We start from the raw sequence: 19910 nt of genomic DNA, 5'->3' as shown, positions 1-19910 counted from the left end.
AATAAAAAACATAAAAAAAAGGATAGACGCACATCATTTCATGACATCACATCTGAGCTCAGGTCAAAGTTCACTCTGTGAAACGGATCAAGTGTCCCGCATCAGCTACCATGAAAACTCTGTGCTATCAATGAGGTTCACTGGTAGTTTGTCTCATCGTGAGGGGCCCCCACAGCTCTCAGCACGTCCGCAGAGGTCCGAAGAGGCTCAGCGCCAGGTTGACTGTTAGCAAATGACTTTTGAGTCTGTTTTACCATAAATTATACATTTATTGATGCAAAATTTGTCTTTTTAGGGATACAGAGGAAGAAAAGAGGATAGTCAGCCTTTCGCTTTGCAGCAAAATGAGCCAGCCGAGCAGTTATTTCAACTGATGGACTAGATTCGGAATTTTCTTTCTTGTTATTAGACGAGAGGAAAGTGTTTAGAACTGACGGCCCTGCGTCTTCCTGCGTCGGACCTTTTTGATAACCGGTTCCAGTATGTTCAGGAAAGACAACAAAGGGTCAAAGGTTTTTGTTCATTGACTAAACTTGCAACAAGAGATTCAACAAAAGCATGTAGAATTTTAACTTGACTAACTTTAATTTTAAAAAAAAATCATACGTATAAAGCAAGCTCTTCTTTGTGTTAAACCCAACAAGTTATTTTTATTACAGATATCGTCTGGCTTATATAAATACCCAGTTAAATCCGTGCATTAACACCACACTTGTGTGTCTAATGCTACCCACTATAGTTTCCAAGGTGTATTTGTAAACTAATAATTTAAACAGGAATATGCTTTAAAACTAAATAAGTAAAATAAACCACGTGATACTGAACATTTCTTTACCTCTTTTATCTTAAAAGTTAAAGAAAGTGAAATACAAAAAAACATTGAAACTGAAATTTGCCCTTTCTTTATTGGGCATGGCAGATAAATATTTATAAAATCCCTTTGAATTAAATATTCAGGATTTTTTTTGAATGATTTCCTGCCCCTTTACTGCTGCTGTTCCTAATCACAGTATCATTTCACAGTGCTTTAGCCCATCTCAGTGTGTTCCTTGTTAGAGGGTATAACACACTTTCATTACATTACAATAAAAATGTACCTTTAACTCCCCATCAGACCACAGCAATGCCAGAATACACCTTTATGGAAGAAAATGAAGCCGCTTTCCTATTTAATAATGAGGTCGCGCCGTTTTTAACAATGCTATTTAGTGACACCTACTGGTAAAAACAGAAATTAGACGCGTGGCCGCCCTGATACATGAACGGGTCATTTTTATTTTTTCGGTGATGAAGAACTCCTCTGTTCTTTTAGATTTAGTTTGCTTCTTTTATCTATTATTTATTATTTTTCTTTTTAGTGGGCATCTCTTCTGGCTGATGACCTCTTTGTGTGTTCCACTATCCACAAAACACCAAGTCATCAAGTAACTATTTTAACCATGATGCTGATGCTTCCATTTTTCTGAGCTGTACATGTGAGACCCACACACACACACGAATACAATATGAAGCAGTAAATAACACGATGTATTTTATTGATCTTACCAACCAATTTACAGAAAATGTCATTTTTAAACGCTGCTCAAATGCAGCATTTACATTCAAATGTAACCACACGTGTTGCATTTGTTTTGATAAATATGGTTATAGAACAAATTGTCCATACTCCATCCTAAAACATGATTTAAGCAGCAATGTCATTTCCTATGAACTTCACACTTGGAATACAAACGGAATGTCCATCTCAAGACTTTTGTCACTAATTGTCACGTAGGTATTAACCTCCACGGAGGTTAAGAAATCATTAACAATACTGTTGACCAGTTCCGTGGCAATTACGAGATTGTCTATGATCTTCTCACATGCACTGTTGACATCTTCCATAGTTAGATCTGCAAACTTCTCAACAAAAAGCTTCACGAAGATGATAAATTCGGCATATTGTTCGTTGATGCTGGCCAAGGCAACATCAAAATAGTCAGTCTCAATTAAGTCAACAAGCTCCTGGGTTTTTTCAACAACATGTTTGAAGGTCTCGCCAAATTCCACTAACATGGTGTCAAGACTCTCCATCTTTTTCACAAAGTCCACCATTTTCTCAAACGCGATGGCCATGTCTTTTTTGACCGTTATCAAAAACTGGTTTGAAGCGAGTGCGTCGCCAACTGGCATTTTCAGGTTGACATTCATGATCATTTCAACAAAGGCATTATAGCAAAACTGCATATTAATGTATAGATTCTGAATGATCTTTTCCAGCATTACAGCAATGCTGCCGGTCACCTTTTTCAGCACCTCGGGGATGGTGGTGAGCTCGTCAGAACCAGGCAGCTTGAATTTGGTTTCTCTTAAGACCTTGACGACAGCGTCGATGGAAGCTTGGACAGCTTTCTGGTACTGGACGATGGTGTTCCTGAAGAGGATTGACAGTTGGCTCGTTCGAGGGGTGTAGTTCACCATATGATCGTAGACCTCTCTGACGGCGGTGTTGGCGGCCGTCTTCAACTCTTCCACGAGCCTCTTGACCTGATACTTCTCAGCCAACAGTGTGACAGCAGACAGGATGGAGGGGATTCTCGTCTTCAGCTCAAACAACATGGTTGTGGGCACCTCCATGTTGTAAACGATCTGCAGTCTCACCCTTTTGCCATCTTTCATTGTTGATCTGATGCCTAAAATGTCGACATCAACCTCCGGAGCGGACTGTTGAGAAAAACATTCAATATTCACTTTCCCTTCATTTTCATGATTTCTCTCATTTTTGGTTGAATCAGAAAATGACATTGAAGATACTCACGAGATAACGACCATAGACTCTCACGGTCTTCTGGGATGGAACTCCGTTATTAACCTGAAGGCCGAGGAAGCCAGTGGTGGGGGAGGAGACGGAGGCACTGATACCATCTCTACTGCCAGCATAACGGAGGCTCACGTCAGAGAATGAGGGGCTGGCGATGCCCACGTTTATAGTGTGTTGGGAGGAACTGGAAAAAACGAAAGCATTTGAAATCTGTTCACGTATGGATCGATGTAGGACCCCATTCAGGAAGTGCTGGAGAGCACATTTTACCTCAGGGCTTGGTTGAAGTCCACGCTCAGCTCAGAGTGTGTCAGGATGACCTTACTGATCAGGTTCTGAGCTTCATTTTCAAAGTTTGCTGTGGAGGAAACTACAAAAAAAGTAATATTAAGTAAATTTTTGTCACCAATGGGAGATGTATTGAAGTGCACACACTCACCATCCATTAAATAATCCAGGAATTTGATATCAGAGCTTCCAGTGGACCTCAGGGTGACTTTGAAGACCGGAGCGTTGCCTTCAGCCACAGCTTCCAGGATTGTGGTGTAAACTGGGCTGGCAAACCTCATGCTGGTAGACGCCTTCTGCCCTCTGGATGCCAGGTCAGCAACAGTTTTCATGAGGAAGGTGAAGTCACCCATGCTACTCGGTTGACCAATATCGATCTCGATGTCGGCGGTGAGGAGCGAGGCAGGGATGAAATGGATTTTAGCCTTGGCTAAATGGATGCCATTGGTCTTCATATTGAGCAGGTTTGCCTCGTTGTTACTAATATAATCCAGCATCACAGACAAGTGGCCAAGGGAGACTTCCACACCAAGATTCTCATTCACATCCATGCTGATGATTTTGGTGGGGCCTTGGTGAAGCTTGCCATCTGCAGTGATCTTAGAAGTGGCTTGCAAGCCCATATCATTCAAAGAGAGGTCCAGCACATTGTCAAGGACTCCAAACAGTACATAGTCTTCAAGTACTGTAGCGTTTAGGCTCGCCCTTGTAGCTGACTCCATGGAAACACGGTCAAGGGTTCCTTCCAGCTTCAAGCTATAGTGAGCATTGGCCTTTCCAACTGCCTTGATCACTGGGATGTTGAAATCTCCTTTAATGGTGAAAGTGGAGAGAGTATTTGCTTTGGTTCTGGTGTCTGCAACAAAATTTTGGGTGCCTTCGAGACTAAGTACAGGCAAGGCAATTTTTGCAACCGTAGTGACAGAGGCAGTGGTGTCGAAGGTCTCGGTGTTCACGCTGAAGGTGCCTTCATGAGTCCCTTCAATGTGATTATTTTCAAGGGAAACTGAATTGGCCAACATGAGTCCTCTCTTGGTGCTCAGACTACTGGTGCCATCAAGTTTGCCGTTTAGAAAGTCAAAACCAGAAGACGTGGTGCCTCTCAGGCGGATGATGAGGTCATCCTTGGTGTACATCGCAGCGATGACGTTGAGATTAACGATGGCAGACTTGAAGGATAGCTCTGTGGTGAGGTCACCAACAGACGGTATCTGAATCACGCCCATCACATCAGCCAGAGGGGCTTCCTGGCTTTTCTGGTATACAACCTTGGCATCTATGTTCACCACCTGCTCAGTGGTTCCCAAAATATTCCTCAGTCCGGTCTGCTCAAACACATTCAGATCGGACACAGATGGGGTACGGAAGTCAACGAAAGGCAAGTCAAAATTAGGAATGTTAATGGGGGTTCTCAGGAAGTCAAGATCAGCCTCGCTTTCCATAACTACAAAGACGCCGGCCTGATTTTCATTATTGTCAACGGTGAAGTTGTAGAAAGCTTTGTACTGGTTTAGACTCAGCAGAGCTAGAGTGTTCACCTGCTGGTTGCCAGGTTTGAAAATGGCTGTGTAATCATTCTGCAGGTCCACCTTAGTGGCCACATTCTCGAAAGCCCTGAACTTGGCATTTCCTTTGTTTTGGAATTCAAAGACCAACTCAAAAGGCTGTAGTGCAAAATTGAGTTCGTTGGAAAGGAATCCGGTGAAGTCGCCAATGAGTTCTGTGTGATGACTTGCTTTTATATCGACCTTCATATCATAAATTCTACCTTGGCCAGAAGCCTCCAAAAGACTGTTCTTGATGATGGGTCCATCTGCCTGGTTACGGATGTTAAACTTGAAGTATCGGAGGGTTCCCAATTCAGCAGAAACTTGTTGTTTCATATTTAGGAGAGTGGAATCTGTATCACCAGAGAAAGTTACAGTGACAACACTGGGAGTCAGTGACAAATGCCAGGTACTCTTGTGGCCACCGTTGTGAGCATTGAACTTGCCCTTGGCTAAATTGTCCACTGTCAGACGCACACTGTGTGCGTTCTGACGAACAATTGTCTTTTGAGTTACAACCACCTCGTTTCTGATGTCAAACAGAGGAAGGTTCAGCAAATGGTCGTAGCTGGTCTCCAGAGACCCCGACATTCCTTCTTCCATAGCAATAAAGGCTGTGTTCATGAAAACACCGGAGTATGGTGAGGTATTGACCTTCACAGAAGTTTTGGCTTGGGCCTGAGCGGATAGACCATAGAGAGACACAGATGCTTGATGGTCAACACCAAGAACTTGATTATTCAACTTCAACATCTCTGCCAAGACGATGCGACTCATTTTGGGGATGGCGATGCGAGCAGATGTGTCAAGTTTGTAATTTAGAAGATCAAAAGTCTGGGATGTAGCCTGGGATGTTAGGAATGCTGTGAATGAAGGTGATGTTTCACTCTCCGTTGTGTTCTGGAACTCAGCAGCTGTCTTGACACTGTAGATGGGAGTCTGGACTTTGAATTCACCGTAGAGTTTGCCAAAGCAAGGAAGCAGGATCTCATGAGGAATTGTGGGGAACTTCATTTCAGGAACCTGAAGAGACTTGACAAGTTTTTCTACTGGAAATGGCGGGATGATTGGGAAAAAGAATTCAGGAGGAGGGATTTCAGGGAAGGATACTGCAGGCATGGGGGGAAGAAAATTCATGGTCAGGTCTCCAAAGAAAGCATCCATGTCAGGCATTCCAATCTCAAAGTTCACAAAGAAGTCAATAATTTGAATTATTGTGTTCCTGATGTCATCGATGGAAACTGTTGTGGCCTCCACTGTGTAGTAGTTCAGAATTGTGAATGTAGGAATGTCCAGCTGTGCCGGGATTTCAAGTTCTCCAAGCTCACCCATGCTAAACTTCCACGAGGGCAAAACAAGATCAGTGAATGGGACGATGAAGGACGGCACGTTCACCTCGCCTTTCCTCACTTCAGCACTGATCCCACTAATGATTTGCTGGATCTCCCTGGTGAGTTTTTGACGAGGGATCATCATAAACTCAAGATTAATCTTGATCACATCAGTGATGAATTCTATGAAATCCCGATAGAAATTGCTAACAGTCTTGAGCAAAATGGGAATTGTACTTTTGGCATCAAAGGCTGCGATTTTCTGTTTTGCAAGCTCAGCAAAGTTACGAAGGTTCTCAAACACCAGCTGGTCCATGAGATCCTTCACAGACATAACAATCTCTGCCACTTTGATTTCTTGTAAGCGTTCCACAATAACCCTCCCGGAGAGCAAGACTTGGTTGACAAAATTCCTTGTTGCTTCAAGTTTCTGGGGGATTTGCAGAGTCCTGATCAGGTTGTTGATGTCATTTGTATATTCATAAATAAATTCATTAGCATATCTGACAAAGTCGTTGTATTGCACAGACTTAAGTGTATCCACAGTAGCTTCAATATTCTGATTCAACTCCTGAATGATATATTTCATTTCAGTCGATTTCAAATAGTTGATCATGTGCCTGAAGGCGTCCATAAAACTGCCGGGAATGTCAGCATCCTTCACCATCCTCAATACAGTTCTCATTGTTTCTTCAATTTGGTACTGCTTGATGAGCTCCACTGCACTTTGTAAGATAACTTGAACTTTTTTGTCAGCTTCAAACTTCACAATCATTTCTCTTATTTGGCCATATCCTGTTGAGATTTTACCAATGATGTTGAACTCCTCGACAATTCCAAGGAAATAATCTCTTACATTAATAAAAGTCTTAAAGGGAATGCTATTAATCATATCAGCAGTCATAAGATGGAAAAGAGCGAACACTGAGTTAGCCATTTGTCGACATACTCGAGCATATTCCGCAATTCCAACGTTTTCAACAAGGTGCTTCAAATCGTTCAAGAATGTGCTAAAGCTACGCTTGAAATCATACCTGGCATCAATATTGTAGAGGAATTGCATTCTGGTTCCCTTGAACTGTTTCAAGTCAATGTCCTGAATCATCTTTATCATGGTATCAAGTGCAGATAATATCTTAGCTTGGATGTCGTACTTCTCGTTAATGACATTCAGGACTTCACCAATCTTCAGAACAATGGTTTCAGGGATAGCACCACTGGCAAGATCCTTCAGCATAGAAGCAAAATTCTGGATTTCCAACTTAATATCTACGTACACCTTCTCAACAGTGGCCTGCAGCGTTCTCAAAAAGGCTTCCATATCCTCCGTGGAGAACGTGTACTTTTGAGGAAACTGATCAAAGATATGGCTCATCTGAGCCAGCAAGCCCCCAATGTTGATTTGAGAAATGAAACCAGTTAATTGGTCTGGAAGAGCCTCTAGTTTGGCTAATATGTCCGTATTGTTGATGCAATCTTGCAGAGCCTCTGCAATACTCACAAATAAGCCCTTGATAGTTTCCAAGAAGACAGGAAGGTTTTCCATCAGAGGTAGCTGAATCACATGGCTGTTTGTGTTCTTGTCATACTTGACAAAGCCCGAGATGGCAAATTCCTGGTTTTCGGTAGATTCCATGTTGAAAACATCTGTAAAGATGACGCTGGAAGCCTCAATTCCCGCTCTCTCTGCCATGTTGTAAACACTGAAGTGCTGAACAAAAGCATGCTCGTTCACTTTAGTTTTCATTCTGATGTTGGTCTTCTGTTCTTGAAGAGACACAGCATTATCAATTTTGTTGTCAAATGTGGTCTCAAGGGCAAATCCGTTGTCTAGTTGCTGAGATAGTGATGCTCTACATTCATGTGTGCTTGCAAAAGCCAAAGGTTGTGCTTTCATCAGAAACTTGCTATAGAGCTGGCCACTGTGCTTGCCATACATCGTCACATCTCCATCGGCATTGATAATGGCATCGAGGTTGATATCAAAAGGCACAGCGCTGCAGCGGATGGTGTGGTCGTACCGCATCGGCTGGGAGTGGAAGCGGAAATCACTGGTGATCTTGGCAGCAAGACCAATCACATCGAGCTCGTTGGTGTGGGTTATGTGAGTTCCAAAGAGTTTCCCGGTGGTGCTGCACTTAAAGTTACCAGTCATGTCAGCGTAACTGACCTGATACACGTGCTTGATTTCTTCCAGGTCATAGCCGGCTTTCACAAAGCCCATCAGATCCATTTTGTTTGGCTCTACCTTCAGCTGAGCCTCATTAATAAAATGAATCATCCAAATGCTTAGTTTGTTGGCAAAAGCTGCAGATGCGGAGTAAGGTTTCATGTTGAGCCTGACGTTATGAGCATAGACGGGAATCTTACGTGCAGTGATTTCTGCCATTGAGCTGAAATCAAGACTGGTGAGCGTAATGGTGAGATTGTTGACATTATCAAACTTCTTGTCATCCATTTCGGCCATGTTGGTGATGGACAGAGTAGCCCTTGAAGCATCAAACCCAGCATCGAAGGTGTTCTCCAGTGCCAGGGGGCTGAGCAGCTTGTTTGTTCCTTTTATCAGCAGACCATCCTTGTTCATCTTTACAGTAGCTTTGTGAGTGGCCTCGTTCTCTGAGACCTTGACAATACCGTCGCTGTTTACAACCAGACCATTTACATCAAGACCAGCAGAAAGGAGATGATAGGCGCGGTTCTCAAAATGGTCTGCATCAGTTTCCATCTTCATGCTAATTTCGCCAGCACCAGCGGAAGCTTCAGCCTGGTTGCGGATTTTCATTCCAAGAGCGACGGCATTGGCGTCGTGTTTAAAGGACAGCTTGTTATCTTTGTAGGAAAGCTCAGCAAAGTGCATTAGGACGTCGTTGAAAGCCTTGGTGTTAGATACGACTGACATTTCCCCTTTAGCAATGGTGGCTGTAAATGTGTTACTGGCCTGCATGATGTTGGAGTCCAGTTGGAGATTAGAAGTGATCATTGTCTCTCTTGCGAATGGGGAGATGGTGAAGGACTGGTCTAATGAAGCCTCCCCATACATGGGTCCAGTCATGATCACTCCTTTAACATAGTTCTCAGCAGTGAGTTGTCCAGTCCGAATTCCGGTCTGGCAGTTGTGCTCCACATTAAAATTGAGACCAAGTGGGCTTTTGGCTTCAACCTTATGTTCTGATCGCAAATAAATCTTGTCCCTGACTGATACATCCTCAGTAATGACAAAGGTTGCTTCCACAAATTTATGGACCACTGAGCTTTGAAGCTGAACCTTGATGGAATCAGCAGTGGCCAACATTCCAGAACCTACAGAAAGCAAAAAGCAGGGAATAATCAAGTAAAACTTCTGCAGTACGACTGCCATTTAATGTAACTTTGGGTCACTGCAAGCTGAAATTAAATTACATTGATTCACATTAGTCAAAACCAAAAAGGAAAATCCACATACCTTCGAGCTTTACTGACAGGATGTCGAGCGGGGATGTTCCTTTCACATCAAACTTAGCTGCGTAGCTAGGTGTGTTCTCAAACTCTTTGCCAGCAGACACTGAGGCCTCTATGTCATACAGGTTGCTCTTCAGTAAAGCTGAAACTTCAGCCTTGCCAAAAAGTGGAATTGACAGCGTAACCATCTTTGGTACCACAAAACGGGGAATGGGAACCTCCATGGAGACAATTTCCAACCCAAACTCAGGTAGAGACACCCTCGGAGTGCTCAAAAATGGTGGGAAGCGAAGCTCATCTGCTGACTTTCCTCCAAATGGAAGAGGGATGGTAAAGGTGTAGCGCTCATTGTTGAAGTGGTAGACAGCCTCGCTCTCACTGTCACAAAGAGAAAAGGCAAATCCTAAATTAAAAATATTAAAAATATTTACGTGATCAAAAGCTCTCATGACAGACAATCAAGTGTACATTTGCCAATCAAATGTAATTTTTAAAAAAACAGTGTTATTTTTATGAATTATTATATAAAATTATTTAAGACTGGCTCAAAAAGCACCTGCATCAAGATGCACTTACGTATTGATGAAAAGCGTCTCTGGCAGTGAGATCTCCGGCATATCAGGTACCCTGAAGTTTTGAATGTAAGGGAAATAGGCCCCATTCTTTTCCATGTAGTTATTTGCTGCCTACAAACAATAAACAATCAACGGTTAAAGCACGCTGACACGTCACACCAAAACATCTTTTATTTAAACCAAGCTACACACCTCCGCAAAGTTCTTGAAGACATGGCGGACCTTCACGTCAGTCTCCCCCACCTGCAGGTCCAAAATTTCATTTCCATACTTCTCAAACATTTCAGAAGTTGGGAAATTGGAGGTGTCAGTGTTCATATCAGACTTGAACTCAGCCTTGATCTTGCTGTCCTCTGTGGCAATAGAATAGAATAGAATAGAATAGACAGTTAATGTTAAAATGTTTCTTTCAAAATTTCTTGCTTGCCTATATAGCATCCTACACATTGTGTACACTCCTAACACATTTGAGCCACCCTCTAGTTATACTGTTTTGTCTTGTATCTCTATAAAAAGCTAATGACTCAAGCATATTGTGAATCCTTCTAAAATGTAAATGACAACCACATTACCATATTTCAGGCTGATTTTCTGCTCAGAGGTGACATCCATGACCTTGACTTCACTCTGAAGCTCCAGTTCCAATTCTTGTCCACGCTCCATTTTTGCCGTTAGGGTGGCATCAACATCGACGGAGGGGACAAGCAATTGGACCTGCAGCATTCCCTTCTTTGTGGCCTTCAGACTGAGAGAAAGATTCTTGAGTGTACTCTCAATTCATGTTTGCGCATTAGGAATGTTGGTGTTTACTTACTTGGCACGGGCCACCAGAGAGAGCTGTGGGATGTTCTTGTTCACAAAGTCAAGAGTGATGGAGTGAGTTCCTTTGCCTTTTGTGTTTCCATCAATTACACCCATTCTGACTCCAGCTTCCACATCATAGTCGGGGATCTGAATGTCAGCCGTGATAACGTTCTTCTTTCTGTTGTATTTCATGACCGCTCTGGCTTCAGTAGGATCCACACCTGTTGGGAGACAATAAGAGAAACCTTCAGAAAATCTCAAATTCATTCCAAATTGAGCTGTGAATTAAAAGGGCTTTAGAAGTGTGCAGGTTACCTTCAGCCCTCAGAACGAATTTGACAGAGTCAACCTTGTGTCGGCCATCGTCTCCCTCCCTGAGCAGCTCATAGCCGATGGTGGCTGTGTATTCAGTGACTTCACCAGTGGGGTGGAGCTCCATAACAAACCTGATTCGACAGGTTAGTTACGGCTAGTTAGCTGAGATTAAAAGGTAACGTGTTATTAAAAGCGCGAATCTTACTCACTTGCTGTCTCCAGTGAAGGGGAAGTAGGGAGCACTTTCGTGTGAGGATGCATCAACATACTCCATTGAGGTGCAGGATCTCATTCCAGCAAAGACGGGAGTGCATTTGTTATTAACAACCATGTCCATCACCATTGGGGACATGGTCGTCATTTGAGATCCAGTTAATGCCACCATGTTGTTTCTAAATTGACAATATAGAAAACGGTCAAATGTAACCTTTGTTGTTTAAATTGATGAATCCAAAATCTAGAATCCTCTCATAGATTTTGTGCAGGGCAAAAGGTAATCTACTATAATCCCTATACTACTGTATATATACTATATTCTATAATCTTTCATCCCAATGCCTTGTCAAATATCTGCACTGGATTCAGTTCCTTTGTTTCTGTACCATAGACTGTGAAAACACATAAGCATCAAATAATTCTCCTTGGACTTACGTGATTTTGAAGAGTTTTGTTGGGTTGCTTGGAGCCGGGACAGTCAGCTTGACACCGTTCTGTTCCATGGAGATCTTAGCACGGAGTCCACTCTCATGGAAAATGTTGGTGTACATCTCCAAGCCAGAGTTGACATATTCAGGGATGTGGGCACCCACATGAGTTACAAACTCCACCCCAGCAGATGGCAGGAAGCTGACTTCGCCCTATTTAAGCACAAAATACATTGGTGACTTACATCTATATAGGTGTGACTAACCATTCATATTTGGCCCGTTAGATAGAATTCTGGGAAATAATTAATTATAATTACCATGTCACGAGTAATCTTGAGTCCACCCTTGATGCCTGGGGTGAAGGTACCAGACAATGCAATCCTCAAAGGCATACCAGTGACAGTCGGGAGGAAGAATTCATTGTCCATGAAGATGTAGTGGGCAAAGATTGTGTTGTCAGTTTTGGTCATCAGTGCTTTAATCAGCTGTGGTAGGCAAGAATACCCATAAAGATGTTAAATAAGTAATTCCTGCATAAATGATCTGTATCAATGTGTGGAAGAAGAAACCTTGTAATTACATCAGTTTGGAACATCTTGAACATGCTGCCAACCATCACGGCGGCAGTGTTCGCCACCCCTTCCATGTCGGTGGTCGTCAGATACCCCAATTCGTTTCCCAAAAGCCTCAGATAAACCATTGCCTCTGGAGACTGCGCCATCTTCAGCTCACTCACAAGTTTGTTTACATTTTCTCCAATGTCCCGCATGAAGTTCTGGGAGCCAAGAACATTTATGAAGGTTCAGCGATCACAACGGTTTTGAAGCACATTATCTTTGGATCACTGTTGGAAAACATGCTGCTGTGCAGTTCGTACCTGGGCGTTGATCCTGTCCCTCTTCTGGGTGGGCATCACGTTCTTCAGGATCTCACTGATTCTCTGGGGCATGTTGTCGGACATGTAGTACATAGTCTTCATCGTGGTGTCAGGGAAGAAACCGTTCTTTCCAAACAGGGCTTCTACAGTTGGTTCAAACCCTTTACCGTCTATGCCAATCTGTCATGGTCACAATGCTCAGTCACTACAGGGCTTGCTTGAACATATCATGGTCTCCAGTGTAGCGTTAAACAGTGGAAATGTTTACCTCCAGCATATCGATGTCAAAGCCAAACGCCTTCAGGGTCATTTCAAGCATAACTTCCTTGGGCAGGAAGCTGTCCCCCTCAAAGATCATGTTGCCCTCCACTGAGCCCATTTTGTAGTTCCGGGAAAACTTAGTTGGGTGAATAATGGGGCTGATCTCATTATCCAGCAGAAGATTTCTAATCTTATGTCTTAATCTGAGACCAAGAAAAATGGAAATGGGGCAACAGATCAGATCCACATTACCAGAAACAAAGAAACATGCAAACAACTGCTACTGAATCTAACGTACTCCTTTTTCTCTGGCTCAGTTGAGGACACAATGTTGCTAAGGTGGGACTCCACATAACTTCTGAATTGTGGGTTCTCTTCCGTGCCTAAGACGCTCAGCAGTGGGCCAAGCTCAGTCGGCCGGAAGTCCTTCATAAGCATCAGATAGGCAGCGACACGTTTCTGCACGGGGCTGCTGCTGTCCATCAGCACCCGCAGGAGAGCCCCCCTGGCCTGTCACCATACCACACCAACACATAAGCAACACAGTAGAAGGACATTATCAAGCTACAAACACTTAAAGCGACTCGCCTCTTCAGGAACAAGGGTCAGCCTGTACGCTTGAATCGCAGCCTGCTGCACAAGAGGATCCACTGCAGGATGGTTGACACACTCCAGGACAGCAGCTCTGAGAGCAGGACTGGCAGGGATCACAGCTGGAGCCATGTTCCCAATCACCTGCAATCAAATCAAGACATGCATCTATCCTATTGGCAACACCAAAACAATTTTAGCATATCATCTACTACATTCGAATTTGCATCATACTTTAGATTTTTGAAGGCTGGAAGAGCTCTACTAAGATTTTAAAACCAAGCTATTTAATTAATAAAGATTCTCTGTACCCGCAGTGTCATGAAAGTGTTGTCCTTGTCCCCAGTGCAGTCGCCCAACTGGGCCGCCATGAATTCGGCAACAGAGTGAATCTCAGGAATCAGCTTTTCTTCAGCATTGTAAAACCTGCAGGATGTGTTTGAAGTTGCTGTGACATCATACAGGGAAATGTTCAAGCGATCAGTCCTCATTCAGCTTTTTAACCCCACTCACCTCTTGACGACGTTGCTCAGCGCATACATGATGGGTTTGCTACGCTTGTACTTGGCCATCTCCAGCATGTCGCTGATCAGAAGCGCGGAGGGATTAGACATAAAACCCATGGCAAAAATGCCGGCGTCCACCTCCAGGGAAGAATCGTCAAAAGTTCTGAGGATCTGCATGATGGCGCTGCTGCACTCGGGGGTTCCGCACTGAGCAAGAACCTGGTAGGTGAGAACACGGGACACGGCGATGGCCTCGGGGATGGCCGATCTCAGGGTCTCAGCCCTCAACCCACGGACCACAGTGATGAGTCTGTGGAAGAGGTGGGCCCTCTTCTCTCCGTTGGTCTGATCTAGTTCAGCCAGCTCTCTCAGCAGGCTCAGAGCAGCATCTTTGTTCTGGACAGTGCTCTTACCCTCAACTGCTTCCATGTGAAGCCCCTTCTCAATGCCACCTATGAAACAGATGCAACTCTATTAAAGAATTTAAGATACATTTAGGGATCATTCCACTCTACCTATTAAATAAAGACTTTACTGTGATAGAAGATTCTGTCATTATGAGGGGAAACCTTAACCAGTATCAGCTCTTGTGTTCCGACACTGGTAACTCCATATTCTTTGCTGTGGATGAAGAAAGAAAGAAAGTGTTTCTTTAAAACTGAGCCTTTCCACACATTTAAGTTTCATTGATTGAGTAGATATTGACTTACTTGTAGGAGAAGGGGACAAGGATGTGTTTCTCGGTGCAAGAGACAGACGTCATGTGCTTCTTCTTATCGTCAAACTTGTAGTTGCAGCTCTGTGAGCTTCTGATCAGCTGGGCAAGAGGATAGTGCTGGCAAACAATGACAGGAGTTTCAGTGAGTTCTCAGTGACTCTTTTCTGAATTGAAGCAACTTTCACAGCTTAATTTATTCATGTTTCTCGCAGAAGTCACAGAAGATATTTTTTACCATTCCAGAGATGAGCGCCAGGGGACTGGTGTGGTCTCGAATGGGGACGAATTGGTCACATTCAGACAAATCCCTGTTGAGGCTAATGTCTGTTGCAATGCTCCCTCTGCTGTTGACGATGTACTGGGTCTGACACTTGCCATGGATGGTGGGCTAAGATCGGTGAACGGAGGAAAACTTTTAGGAATCAGTTATTAAAGGTGGTGCTGAAAGGTTGTTTTATTTTTAAGCACCATCTCCTTGTTCATTTCTTCTTCCAGCAGAGGCACAGCCAGGGCAGAGATAATTCCCCTTTTGATGTTCAGGGTGGTTGTTGTCTCTCCTTCCTCAGGGTACAGTTTCACGTTGTACATGCCGTCAACCACAACCTTTAGGGGATATCTGAAAACCACCACATGGATTTCTATTTTTGTTTTTTATCTAAGACCCCTAAAATAATAGCTCATCAGAATAAGTTGAGAGATATCACACTACCTCTCCATGTCAGCAGCAAAGACGTCAGACGTGGGTGCAGGTCCAAACACATGGTTGCCCTCCAAGTCCACGTCAATCACCTCATTCAGCTGACAGCCCGTGGTGTGGACGATGAAGCTACATGCCTGAGGTACTTCAATTTCAACCTGCGTCAGACAATGTCAGCTTTATCTTACGGTCTGTCAATTAGACGCCAGCCTACAATGATTCCTTTCGTACCATGCAAGAGGCCCCGGGTCCATTCTTGACAGTCGAGGCTCCATTGATGCCATTCAGGGATTGAGCTTCGTATCTGTATTGATACCTGTGAAGGGTCTTGTATCTTCTGGCCACTGAAAGTCACAAGCAAGCGTGTGAGCTGAACAATGCAAATGAGCCATTTTATTGGCAAAATCACGGAATCTACTTTGGTGTAACTTACGCAGGCACGTTGGCTGATCGTCTTGGGCAACTGTTTTTAAAAAAAAACTTATTTTATCATTTCTGGATTTTATTTAGAGTCTTAAGTGTGATTTTGACAATAACAATTCAGATTGATTCACAAAAAACCCCCCAACGGTTTAACTATTTAAATTTGATAAATTTGCTGAATAAAACTTGCTGTCAGAACTCACGGGCCAAGGCTGAGGCGCTGAGGAGCAGCAAAAGGCAGAGCTTTGGGTCCCCCATCACGGACAAAGCTCTCTCCCTTAAAGTTGGCGAGTACTCAGATGAGACTACAATTTGACCTCAGCTCAGGACTTTTATAGCTTCAGCTGGATTTTGCCAGAGGGGCTGGGACACCACTTTAGAACGTTCAAAGTCCACCCCGACCTCCTGTGTGGAGGGACAAAGGCAAAAAGTTTAAAGGATCCCCACCAACAGAATGTGGTCTTCCAGATACATTAAAGGCGCAGAAATATGAGATTTCAGCACAGAACAATGTTCATTTTTCAGGTAAAGTAAAAGTTGTCAATGTGAGCTGTCTGTGTCTACAGCCCAGATGGACCAGTCGGTCCCCAGGAGGAGGTGTTTATGTAATCATATATCTGGACTACAGGGAAAAGATAAATCAGGGTCATTATCTGGGAGAATTCGGTCAATGATAGACGCCCTTAATGACCAGTGAGTGATCAAGACATGATCACAACACAAAGTCCCTCCGTGTGATAAACTTATCAGCTCTTTAAAACACGGTTGGTACTCACCAGCAAGAAAACCAGCAGCTTTGAGTGACTACATTTTCACCGTCTGTTGAGCACTGAATTAGTTTATTAGTGCTTTCCAGATCACTCCAATCATTATGCCAGTGCTTTATAATGAAAATATAATCAAAATCACCGATCTAAAGTTCCAATACTCACGATTAGAAATGGCTCCTGTTGCTTCTTCAGCTACCACCGCCTCGAGTCAAAAACAAAAACATGTACCAAATTTCGATAGGGGTCAGATGTTGAACTTTGATCAGCAAAGATTCAAAGGTAGAGTTTGTTTATATGTATTAACGTTGTGTCATGTTCCACGAGAGCAGCTTTTTTCCCTGCACAGTACTGATGTTTGCAGGACAAACATAAAGTCCAAAGGGAGCTTTTTTGGCCTTTTACTGATGTCCCCATCAAGTATTTGATCATCTGCTTTTTCCTGTAGATTTGTTCCAGCCTAATACATTTTTGGACTGAATCTCTAGATGTGGATCACCTGAGCCCCTGTGGGTGGGCTGGTAGATCTACTCCAACATCTGGGCACCCAAAGCATCATGCTGCAGGCTAAAGAGTTTGTAGCGATTAAGTAACGCGTATCGAAGTGCTGAATGTGGAAAAAGAGTGACCTCTGTAGCCGTTCACAGGAGATCGATACCTGCGGGACGGCTGTAGGCCCTTTTTGCCTCCTTAATCACTGAGTCATGTCAAACAGTGAATAATGAAATGCTTTCATTTATTGACACCAGTATAAAAGCACTTCTATCTATATTCTGGGTGTCTGTGAGGTAAAAGGGGTGACGGGGTGCAGATGTTCTCGGCTGTATGCTTTGTGCTGCCTTATCAGTGGTTATCTGTAGATTTCTAACTCTCCAGATTGGAAGAGCAGTTCACTGAAACTGCAAACATAAGTTTCCAGTGCTGCCGAACGTTAGGCAAGATGCTCAGAATTGATTTGCTGAACAAAGTCTGATCACCTCGACTGTCTTGCGCCGCAGTCCTGTAATAAAAGATAAGGTCTGGCTTCGCCTGGTTATAGGTACTCTATCTCATCTCCATTCGTGGAAAGATCCAGCAGCCCAGACGTTAGGCTGATTGGAATGAAAACTATTCATTTGCCTCTTCAGCGCAGTTCTGCCACACACAGAAGCTGCCCTCTGCTCCATTTTAGCTGATTTCCATTCTTTTTGAATACTCATTAACATAGATTTGCACCATTGCCAGCGTTGCAGTCATTAATGCAAATGAGGGATATTTGTCGGTATGAAGTGAAACACTGGATCCTACTTCAGATTTTTTTGTTGATTGCAGAAAGGCCGTTACACTAACCCAAGTTTATGCATGCATGCAACAGAAAATTAATGTTTAAGGAAGTCTGGATGAGCAGGTAGTCCTCCACTCAGAGTGACATTAGCACTCTAAAGCGCGATCTACATTTGTCTTTAGAGTTCTTAAACATAAGAAATCATGTTGTGGTTAGTGGGAGAAGGCTTTATGGTCACATAATAGTCAGGGTTTATAGAAGGATGATAGCGATGTGATAAGGGCAGCCAGTGGAAGGTACTTTTCCTGTCTTCTTTGCTGTGTCTAGACTTCCGCTAATTGATTATACATGTGTGTGTGTGCAGAGTGTCTGCTGTTTGCAACAAACCTTTACAAACCTCCTCCTGACATCTTCCCAGGACCGAGCCTGGACCCAAAGCTCCACAGCCTCTGGAACGCTGTCTGCCACATCCAAATCATTTATACTCAGCCATAAACACAGATGGAGAGTTCATGTTGGCAGCCACCGTCTTCGGTTTCTTTCTGGAGGAGGCGATTAAATGTGGGCGACTGAGGGAACGCACACTTGCTGCATCCACAGCGATGCTACAGATCGCCAGGGCCGAGGGTAACAACCCAGCTTCAGATAAGACCAGAACTAGGGCAGCGCTTAAACTGAACAAACACTGGAAGACAAAAATGTCTACGAACAGTTAACTCAACAGTATCTGATTCTCCTGTATTATCTCTTGATCTGGAACATTCGATGAAAGTCTGCTCAACCTCGCTACTATCAGTGTGGTGTAATAAAAAGTGAAACAGTAGAAATATGATAAGAAAGTTACAGAACACTGGGCTAATGTGTGTCTCCATACATCCCATCCAGCTGTCGGATACATTTGATTAATAGTGGATTATTTCCCATGACATTCACATTATCGATCCCTTTCCATATCAAATTGATATAAATGAATGAAAATGTATTTAAAAGGACGGGAGGGAAAAGGGTACGAAGTTAAATAATTTCAAAGGCATTATTGTGCAATGTCCCGGGGTGTCCTGGAGAGTTTTAGAAATAAGATTCCGTTTCCTGACGATTCAAAGTGTAAATTCTGTTCAGTTAGGGCTTTTCTTTTTGGCCCATCTGTTCAGTAACTATCGATCGAAATCTATAGAGTGGGGCAATGCCCCCTGTTCTCTAATAGAGGCAGCCATATGTCAATGTTGCACAATTACTGCGGAACCAACCAGACCCACGAAAGAACCAGCAAACTGACTCGTGAAAGAGCGGCGCACCCCCTAGTGGCTGCGGATGTCTCTGCAGGTTAAACCTCCCTATAATAATAATACAAAACTATAATAAACTAACTAAAGCGGAAGAATGAAGGCAACAGTAGCTCACTTTACTGTAAAGACAACAAAAACGCCCAATAAAGGTTGATACATTTAATTTGATTTAAACGACTGAGCAGTGTTTTTTGCAGCAACACATTAGTAACGTTATACTGCATTATAACCGAGCCTCCTGTCTGCTCTCCACACTCTTCTGTAGTAATAAACACTCTGTGTGCTTAGAAACAGGTGTCAGGCACACACACGCACGCACACACACACACACACACACACACACACACCACACACACACACACACACACACACACACACACACACACACACACACACACACACAGAGTTAATAATTCATCCACTGACTGAAACGCTGACATGGACACCGTTGAAGAGGAGAATTTCTCGTCATTGGCGCTGATGGATGTGCGCGGACGACCTGCTGAGGGATGATGGTGACAATGAAGTTCTTCTCAAGCATACCAACGACATCTGAGCCACGGCTGGGAACCATTCTGGCACAACACTGGCGGTTTTTTTTTTTGTTTGTTTGTTTTTGTTATAAATATGGTTTTACTGACAGGGCAGGAGATAATAAAAATAGGGGAAATAATGCATCTGTATAACAGACACAGACCACCTCTGTCAGGGACCGCTTAGAAGAATACAACAGTGGCAGTGATGCTAAGAACAAAACAGAGACTGATTTTGAAAT

The 19910-nt window shown here is 43.4% G+C and overlaps 1 protein-coding gene and 1 long non-coding RNA gene across 3 annotated transcripts; one reads left to right on the top strand and one right to left on the bottom strand.

The window, feature by feature from the left end:
- Positions 1-1518: 1518 nt before the first annotated feature.
- Positions 1519-16888, bottom strand: apobb.1 (apolipoprotein Bb, tandem duplicate 1). Of its 2 annotated transcripts, none has more exons than XM_057016044.1 (29): positions 16751-16888; positions 16022-16223; positions 15829-15858; positions 15627-15739; positions 15408-15553; positions 15167-15314; positions 14934-15086; positions 14691-14815; positions 14516-14601; positions 13988-14432; positions 13786-13900; positions 13472-13618; positions 13182-13393; positions 12891-13086; positions 12623-12802; positions 12326-12520; positions 12063-12230; positions 11750-11955; positions 11308-11490; positions 11099-11229; positions 10794-11004; positions 10552-10724; positions 10172-10332; positions 9981-10090; positions 9409-9782; positions 3240-9266; positions 3071-3170; positions 2798-2984; positions 1519-2703 (listed from the first exon to the last, which is right to left on the bottom strand). In XM_057016044.1, the coding sequence occupies exons 2-29, from the start codon at positions 16074-16076 to the stop codon at positions 1714-1716; spliced, it is 11367 nt and encodes a 3788-aa protein (XP_056872024.1). In that variant the 5' UTR covers positions 16077-16223; positions 16751-16888; the 3' UTR covers positions 1519-1713. The 2 variants fall into 2 exon arrangements, with proteins under 2 accessions (XP_056872024.1, XP_056872025.1); XM_057016045.1 differs by lacking the exon at positions 16751-16888 and adding an exon at positions 16595-16612.
- On the top strand, positions 16218-19303 carry LOC130515672 (uncharacterized). Its single transcript, XR_008947239.1, has 2 exons — positions 16218-16343; positions 18214-19303. It is a non-coding gene; the product is annotated as an uncharacterized LOC130515672 (long non-coding RNA).
- Positions 19304-19910: the final 607 nt, after the last annotated feature.

This window comes from Takifugu flavidus, chromosome 19 (assembly GCF_003711565.1).
Source record: "Takifugu flavidus isolate HTHZ2018 chromosome 19, ASM371156v2, whole genome shotgun sequence".
Taxonomy (NCBI): domain Eukaryota; kingdom Metazoa; phylum Chordata; class Actinopteri; order Tetraodontiformes; family Tetraodontidae; genus Takifugu; species Takifugu flavidus.
This window is presented reverse-complemented; position numbering and strand designations above follow the sequence as displayed.